The sequence below is a fragment of the Theobroma umbraticum genome, unplaced genomic scaffold (genome assembly GCF_002168275.2).
Source record: "Theobroma umbraticum cultivar Fairchild unplaced genomic scaffold, ASM216827v3 scaffold_50.0, whole genome shotgun sequence".
Lineage (NCBI taxonomy): Eukaryota > Viridiplantae > Streptophyta > Magnoliopsida > Malvales > Malvaceae > Theobroma > Theobroma umbraticum.
Window position 1 is genome coordinate 1,096,882 of NW_018397261.1, and position 9,448 is coordinate 1,106,329.

Here is a 9,448-nt window from a genome sequence, read left to right on the forward strand (position 1 = left end):
ATTTTGTTTAGTTTTCTTTTACGTTTTGCTCAAGGCCTAACAAAATATTAAGTTTGGGAATGATAACTTTATCTTATAGAGTTTTTTTTTTTATAATTGGGGAGGGGGGGATCCGAACCCTGCTCTTTAGACAAGGAGATTATGCACCAACCAATGAGACAATTGCTCGAGTACAACTCTATTGTATATAGTTGTTTGTCACATTTTGAGTATTAAGTTAGCTAACTTCTTGATATTTAGTTTAGGAATTAGATATTTTTAGCTATTTGTCTTAGTTTAGTAAATCATGTTGGATTGATTTAATTTAAGTTATTTTATTTTATTTTGATGATAATTTGCTTATAGTTTATTTATTATTGAGTTAGCTTTATGCTTTTGTAGGTGTGCAATTAAAATGGCTTCGATTGGTGGAGAAGAGTTCATGAATGGCCAAGTGTTTCTTTTATATATGTTTTAGTATTTTGAACATAACTCTCATTCAAGAAATCCAATTGACGTGATTCTTGAGCCATTAGAAATATAAGAGATACTGCTACAACTTTTGTGCTTATCACTTTGCCTAGTTTGATCTATATCAAGGTGAAAAGTGCATCACAAGTTGATCAAGTGTAATAGAGAACATACTGGTTGACAGCAAGTTCGACACCGTGGCATCTAGAAAGTGTTGCCACAGTGTCGACACGATATCACAAACATTATGATTCCGGATTTGACTCAAATTAGATCTTTTAGAACTTATTTAAAGGTACTTTCAAGGCAATCAATTAAATCAACATGTAATTTGAATTTTTAATACTATTTCTTGCTTATGATTGATAGTGTTTGAGTTGTTTATTTTAGTCTTGTGATTAATGCATCTGATTAACTAGCCACCAATTAGATTGATAAGGTAACTTAAACAGAATTGAGAGAGGGAGTTTAGTGTCAGCTTTAGATGAAATAGCAAATATTCAATATTAATTGTATGAAACGATTGATTTGATTTGCATGTAAGGTAGACAGACACTTGCATGTCATATGTAACCAATATTAGAATCTAAGCTTAATGAGTTTTTCTTAATTGCAATTTGCATAGACATATATTGAATTGGTTGAGATAGAGATTTTTATAAGAAATTGGACATAGGATTATAAATACATTAGAATTCCAAGTTAACAACTTGAGCCTATTTAATAAATAAAAAGAGAATAGAAGAGATTCAAATAAAGTGTTGAGGGGATATTGTGATTTTAGGTCTTATTTGGTTGATTAATTCTATTTAAATTGTGATTCTTGTTATTATTTTAATTTCTTTAATTTTTAATAGCTTTAAAAATCAGTTGTTTAAATAAGATTAAGTAATGTTAATTTTAATACTTAGCAAAAGATTTTGGTACAATTCTCTATAAAAATGATACTCTACTTTTCTTTATATTACTTGTTAATCATACATACATTTACGTGATAATGCCGACAATAGTTATCCACCTTCATTTACTCGCGAATATGTATCTTGGTCAGCACTTTATCTCATAAAAGAGGTTCTGGCTGGAAGCATTTGCAGCGAAAGAGCTAACTTGCAAAAATGTTTCTCACATTGAAAAAATAAACAAAGCATCTTATTCACAGTCAAGCAAATAACATTTTCAATATGTCAACTTCAAATTTAGGAAGAGAATCCGCTATAAAGTTCGCCTAGCAAAGAGTTAGATTAAAAGTGATGTCCCCATGTAGCTTCATAAGGCTATCAATTTCATAGAAAATATGTCCCATATCTCAAGGTTTAAGATTGTCATCCTATATCAATCATAACCTAACCTTGAAATTCGACTCAATAATAAACAAGCAAAAACTTGGATGGCTTTTTTATGGCCATTAATTCAGAGAAATTAGAATCTTGAACACTCAACGGCCCAAAGAACAATCCCATGATTTGCTCGGTGGAGTTCTTCAAGACTCCATCATAACCTGTCAGTCCCAATTTACCTCTATAGCAAATTCGTTCACATTGAACTTTAGCTCATTGAAACACCAAGTCTAAGTTGGTTTTGAAGTTTACGGGACCGAGTCTTCATGGTTCGGACAATTATCCAATTTCTTCCACTATGCCCATACCTTCACTAACTTTTATGTGGAACATAAGGTGCATAAAAAAATACATAAAAATTACTAAAGTTAAAGCGTTTTTTTTTTAATTTGCGTGCCAAGTCAAACATAAACATTTAATTTGGAATAAAAGGTGCAATAGTTATTCAAATGTTATTTTATTTTTCAGGAGTAAACTAAGTTTGTTTAAGATTCTTGTTTCCTTTCTCTCTTTTGATTTTATTTATTTATTAATCCTTTCTCTTGCATCTTAAATGTTACTAATATTCCTTTAACCATTTAGTTTTCTCTCTTTCACTTTGTTTTTATAATCTTTAATCAGTCATTAGTGGACGTCTCCAAAGTAAAGCCAATATAGCCTTAGTCGTAAAATATATTCTCACCCTTGTTAAAATATTCATTACTTATCAACGTTGAATGGATGGTAGAAAATATTGATTAACCAATCAATAACACAACATTTTTCTTTCAAGGTGATAATTGGATAATTACCCGCGTTACGCAGCAAGTTTACAAAATTTTGTAAAAACTTGATGCTATATCAATCATAAGAAACGGAAACGTCAACATTGCATGATGGAAGTATGTTTCTTTTTATTATCTGATATATGTATCAATTATATTTTTCAGCTAACATATAAATTATCATAATAAACAGAATTTTGGGTAAAGAACAGATGGGCCATAATCAACACTTTGGTAGCTAAAATTGAATCATCATACAAAAAAATATATATGAGAGAAGTGTTTGTAGGCTACATAAACATGACAAAAAATAAAATAAAAACTGGCAACATTTGCTGAAATTTTTGAAAAATATTTCACTTCTTAACAGCCAGCAATTGCAAACAACATCAAAAACATACTCCCCGTATAAACATTGCCAACAAATTATGCCACACAATTTTCAACAAAAATTGAACTGCTGGCATCACAAATATCTCCACAAAATTCAACTACTGACAACAGGCTGATATATTCATCAATATTTTGTCTGTACATAATCAACTCTGAAAAATAATGTATATATCATGATTTGGAAAGTTGGAGGAATTGCTAACAAAGAGAATACTCAATGTAAAATCTTTTTAAAGGTGTTTAAAAATTACACATTCACAAAAATGTCTCACTCAACAATAACGTTCTATACTTTGCTCTATGACAAAATGAACAATAAACCAGGTGTAAATATATCAACAAAAAGGTAGCAGAGCTCATTTTACAAAATAAATAAGAAAAGGAAATTACATGCTACAAATATAAAAGTATAAAAACAAAAAAAAAACAGAATACAAACAATAATCAATCCAATAATCATCATGTACTATCCAATAGTGAACAGAAAGAACAAATCATGCTGAACACACATAAAAAGCATAAAAAAGAACAATAAATCCACGACAAGGAACAGCAATAAATAACCAAAATTTTAGGCAATATTACTAAAAGAACTTACCTTTATAAAAATTAAACTGATAATATTGATGTCAGATTGTCAAGTCTATTTAATCTTTCGTTGGCTAACATTGGAACATCATAATTTTTTTTTGTTTTTGAATATCATAGCATAAAAATGAATGACTATCAGCAATCATAAATGAAGAGCAGTGGGAAATTTAATATTTAACTACCTAATCTTGAGTTTTTTGTTAGGAGACTTTTCTAGGAAGAGATCATTTTGTATTTGCATTGCTGCAAGGGAAGGAAGATATTCTTGTGCTAGGATTCGACCTCATGCTCAAATATGAAAATAATCAAGAAATTAAAAAATATAACATAGTGGAAAAATAAACTAATATTAAATCAAAGAAACAATCGAATCTTACAGAATCAATATTTGTGCTTTTCATGTAACTTTCAAATTAATTATGAACACTAATAAGTTTAAGAGTTACATACCTTACTCTAGATATCGTAATCAAGAGCCAATTAAATCAAAATTTTTGGTTTTTCACTTTTGAAATTTGTCAGATCTTCAGTCACCCAAGTGATTGGCCTCTAACAATAATCCACACAATGACCGAATAAGACCATCTCAAAGGAAGGATTTTTTTACTTGTGCTAGCAAGTTCTGTTTCTAAAACAAAAAGACCAAAAGTTCTTGCTGAATCCTATTTTTGTCAGACAAAGAAAACTATTTTTCTTTTCTTATTTTATGAAACACTTGAGAAGTGGTTGGAGGCTTAGATTTTAGTTTACTAACATAATATATTTGTAGAGCGAAACTAAGTTATAACCCTAAATACAACAGTTGTATTTTAATTTAATTAAGTTTTTGTGAACTTAATTAATTTTTTACTTTATTTTTGTCTCTTTCAATTAAGTCTAATCTAATTAATTATCCTTATTTTATCCCAATCATGTCACTTAATGTGTGTAACCTATTAGGCTTCTAACATGTTGGCAATAATCATAAATCCTAATCAAATATCAATTTGATAATTGATTTATATTTATAGATCATAAGTAGCATCTAGCAATACATCATGACAACCCAAATATTAGAGAGTCAATTAAAGAATTTGACAAAGCGTTTCAGTGATAAGCCTTTCAGTGCAATATGGTTCTTTCATCAAATGTCTCGAATATGTCATAAAGCATGACTCAATGTCGACTTAAACATTCTATATTAGTTCTCATAATTCATGACTAACCTTAAGAATTTAAGAAACTACCTTTTCTCAAATTCATCATGCTTTAGCCAAAGACTTTATACAAGTTAATCAACAATTAAGAACAAATGAGATACATCCCCCCAAATCATTTGGAGTGATGAATCCTCTTTTAACCACTCAGTCACCTTTACATGCTTCATGGCATACCCTAAAAACTCCTATTTAGGCATCTGGTCACTTCCAAACCTGTAAGGGTGAAATCAAAATATGTCATTCTACAAACAAGATGACCTGGTGTCTCAAGTCTGAGGACTAGTTGCACAACTATCACATGAGAATATATTCTATAGGCACTTGAGTGAAATACCAAATAGAGTTCTCATAATAGGTCATGTTCAGTGAACTGGTTATTTAACAAGCCACATGTTATCCTCAAGTATCCCATATACTTTAATCTATAAGATCGATTGTTTACTTTGCAAGTAAGGAAGCTTAACATATATCAGTCTTTAAGCATTGTTAATGCCTTGTCTTGACAATACAATGGCCAGGAACAATTTTAGGAATATAGCTTTGATGCATAATGATCTCATAATTGTAATAACTTTACAATTCTCTTGTAAGGCTTTTATGTTCCATGGGCTTCATCCAATTAGTACTTAATAACTCCTTATTATTGCACTAACATGAAGGAAAATCTCTATCACATATAATTATGCGATTAAATGTTCATTAAATGACAATATATATTCCTTGACTAATCTAATTGGCTCAAGGGCATATGTCAACAATCTCCCACTTGCACTTGAGTCAATTGCTAATGTATCCAATATCAAACTTTTTCGCTTAGCAACTATGTCTCTACTAGGACAACTTAAATTGTAATATTTGGGAATATGTTAATGTACATGTTTGACAATCTCCATTGTCATTATCGAAATACTAATTTAGATCACAATGAGACTTTGATTCCATTATTATGACTCTTGTTGTACTTTAACAACTTGAAATCATTTATTGGTTTATTAAACCAATGATCCAAATATCTTTTCTTTTTGCAGCCTATACAAAAAGTTTATATCCTATTATAGATATAATCATGCAGTTATCTCTTGTTTTGAAATCAGTTCAATACAACTACCCAATCATGACTTTATGTCACTTTTAACATTCTCTCTATGTTAAACCTCTTTAACATGTCATCCTAAATTCTTTTGTTAAGTCCCCTTTTAGGCTCTAATTCTTTAATCCCATTTTGTTTTTCTTAGACTAAAATATATATCTTATACACTTTTAATAAATAACTTATCTTACTCCCGCTAACCTTATGTTGTGCACAAATATATGCTTATCTTATTCAATGTTTTCAACTATTTTGAATTTATTACATTGATTAGAGATTATTATCCAATCTTTCATGTTGGATTATTTAGTAGACTCATCTTATGTAGTGCATCAATATGCATCCTACTAATGGTTTGTCTTTAATGGATGAATTTTTCATCTTTATGCATCCCATCAAATCAATCTTTATGCATAAATATTATCTATTAGAGTTTATAATTTCATGACTTTGACCTTTACAGTATCATTAGCTCTCACTATTTTTATCATGTATAGAAATCTTACAAAGTATACTTACATGCCATTAGTCATTCATCATTGGTTATGGGATGAAATCCTCTCAAAAGTTAGTTCATGCGATTAATTGGGTTTGGAATGCTTTGTAATTCATCTCTTATGAATTCAATATCATAATAAATTGTTATTTACTTTTAAGCAATCTTAATTTAGATATTTTCTCTCAATAAGAATGCTCTTTAACAAAATATGTTCATAATCTTATTATGAATTCATTGAGTCAGGACTCAATTTTATCTATATCAACTCATTACTTTCCTTTTCGATTCATAATCAAAAGAAAAATAATCTCACAATAATCTTATCATTTTGACTTAGTATTGATTATCATATATGTAAGCTTATACTTAAGAATAAATAATTTAGAACAATTCCAAAATAAAATGAGATGTAATGTAAATATATAAATATATATATGTTAAGCATCTCATGTGAGCAAAATATAAATCTCTGTTTCTTAAACATAAAATAAAATATTCAGCCGTAGGCCAAAAACTAAAACATATCATCTTGACAATCATGTCATGAAAACATTTAATGTTCTAAAATTATATGCTTTTCTTGATTTGTTTTTCCATTCTTCTGTACCCCATATCGTATCGATAAGGGCATCCTAGATTTCATTTGTGATCCATTCCCTTGACATGCCTTTGCAATCCTTAATGTTGGTTGTTTTGGCTTCTATCATTGCTTTATTCCATTCTTTTGAAAGCGTGCCTCCTAACCGATCGGGACAAATTTTATCCCATATTCGTTGAACCAAAACATCTTTATTTGTAGGTCAAACACATTTTTCCTACATCAAAAATAATAGAGTAACTAAAACAATTGATTCAAATTAATTGAAGACAAAAAGTTATAATTTAATTGAATAACAAATATAGTACTTGAAATTTTTGAAACATTAACTACTTTATGTCACTAGAGACTTTCCTCCTTGTCGACCATGGACCATGGAAGTGAATTTTTATGATCGTTGTTATTGTAGTCGTGACCCCTCACTCGAAAAAAGTACTTGTACAAGATAAAAGAAAATTATTACACATTAAAATATATAACAAATATAACTATTTCATTATAATACAAGATAACATACCTCTCTCCAATAATAGTTATACGCAATCTTTTGGATGGATCTACAAGAGTCTATAATCCTACACTAGGCCCCTACCCCTTGACCTTAAGGATGTATCATCTACACTTGCACCTAAATCAATAGATATGGATCTATGAAAATCATGAGTAGATGTCTCATTATCTACTTGCTCTATAGATGCACCCAACAAAGAGGGTGGCTTAGAGGGCACATCATTATTGACCTGCTGCATCTATGGTTGAATGGATGGATCAGCAAATGCACTAGCTTTTGTAGGCAACGGCATAATTCCGGAGGCATTTGTTGATCTAGGTCTTGATTTTGAATGCTTCCCTTTAACCATTGTTCTTGTAATATTTTTTCGTTAAAATTCATACAGAAATTAAAAAAAAATGAAACAAATTATAAAAGTCATCAATTTACAACAATCAAGAGTAATTCCTAATCATTTGTACAATAAAAGATGCCATTATAAAGTATTTATTTCAACAATTCAAAATATAAAATATAATAATGTTATAACATGCCAAGATCTTTCAATATTATAAAATTAAAATTAAACAACTATGTAACAAAAATTATAAAACCAATATCATATATGTCTACCACCATCAATCACTTTCAGAATAAGCAAACTCATGTTCTTCATTATTATCACTATCATCAGTAAAAGCTACTTCGTCTTCATCTTCATCTTTATTCTCATCTCCTTGCATGTCATCTTCATCATCCTCAATCAAGAGATTAACCTCCACTTGCTAAAATTGTTGAGTTATTAAGTTCTTTTGATGGAGTAACATTAATTGAAATAGGCACATCTTCTTAGTATACTTCTTCATTCAAATCAATTTCGTTTTCTCTATCTCCACTACTAGGAGTGTGAAATCTACTCCTAGCTATTGTTTTAAATACTACCCACCAATCACGTCAATCTTTTTTGGTTGATGGATAACTACTATAATAAACTTAGTGAGCTTGTCCAGTTAAAACAAATGGTTCATTAGTGGCAAGTATTAAGTTGTGTTTAATTTCAACAAGACCATGAAAAGGGTATACCTTAATACCTTTTTTAGTGTCAAACCAATGACACTTAAATAGCACAACTCTATTTTCGATACCAAAATACTCCAACTCGATTATATTCACTAAAATACCATAAAAGTCATGCTTATAATCATTGTAAAAACTCCCTTTTATGCATACCCCAATATTCATTATCTTACAATTTTGTCCGTAATCTAGGATCTGAAACTAGAAACCATTTACAAAGTATCCTTTGTAACACCTTATCATACATCTTGGACCATGAGAGATTTGAAGTATACATGGGTCAATTTCATCCTTATGTTTTGCAACTTACAAACATGGAATGCAAGACCAAAAATGATTAATTACATAATTAATGCATATTTGTTATTAAAAGTTCACTTCTAATTTACATAAACTTACATAATTTTTAAACCATTTCACGAATCTTGCATCACGTACTTTCTCCAATTCATCTTTCGATATATGCACAACATCTCTCTTCACCATTTTATCAAATATCCACTATCATCATATCCACAATTTACAAATTAAGTTCATTCTTATGATCAATCATTTCAGTTTATGCTAAAATGGTACTTACTTAATATGTGGAGAATGTCTTCACAATTCATTAAAACATATAGCTCAGCAACATAAAACTCATCCTCACCTAAAATCGAGATTTATCTAATGGACCAAAAGCTTGCCCAAGATGAGTGAAAATTGAACGATGACCAAGAAAGTCCATGTCTCCCCCATCATCATTACATGGCACTTGATTTAATCTTATTCGCATAGTAGGTTCAAAATACCATAAGCAAAAGAAGGAGATTTTCTCAATCATATAAGCCTCACATATAGATCTTTCAACAAAGGCTCTATTTTTTACTTTCTTCTTCCAATGTTGCAAAAACCTAAAAATCACAATATTCATAAAACTTAATAAGTACCTTAAACTCTTCTAATAAACTATTTGAAAAC

The 9,448-nt window shown here is 29.6% G+C and overlaps 1 protein-coding gene and 1 long non-coding RNA gene across 2 annotated transcripts in view; both read right to left on the bottom strand.

Moving 5' to 3' along the window:
- Window positions 1–6,805: 6,805 nt before the first annotated feature.
- LOC110418559 (uncharacterized) overlaps window positions 6,806–9,448 on the bottom strand; it is a 7,210-nt gene continuing 4,567 nt past the window's right edge. The window contains exon 6 of the long non-coding RNA XR_002445406.2: window positions 6,806–7,138. This is a non-coding gene — a long non-coding RNA (uncharacterized LOC110418559). The remainder of the gene's footprint in view (window positions 7,139–9,448) is intronic.
- The window catches only part of LOC149527077 (uncharacterized), a 2,750-nt gene continuing 1,093 nt past the window's right edge, over window positions 7,792–9,448 (bottom strand). Inside the window, exon 3 of the mRNA XM_089783721.1 lies at window positions 7,792–8,793. Coding sequence (XP_089639847.1) covers window positions 8,690–8,793 — 104 coding nt within the window. The 3' untranslated portion in view covers window positions 7,792–8,689. The remainder of the gene's footprint in view (window positions 8,794–9,448) is intronic.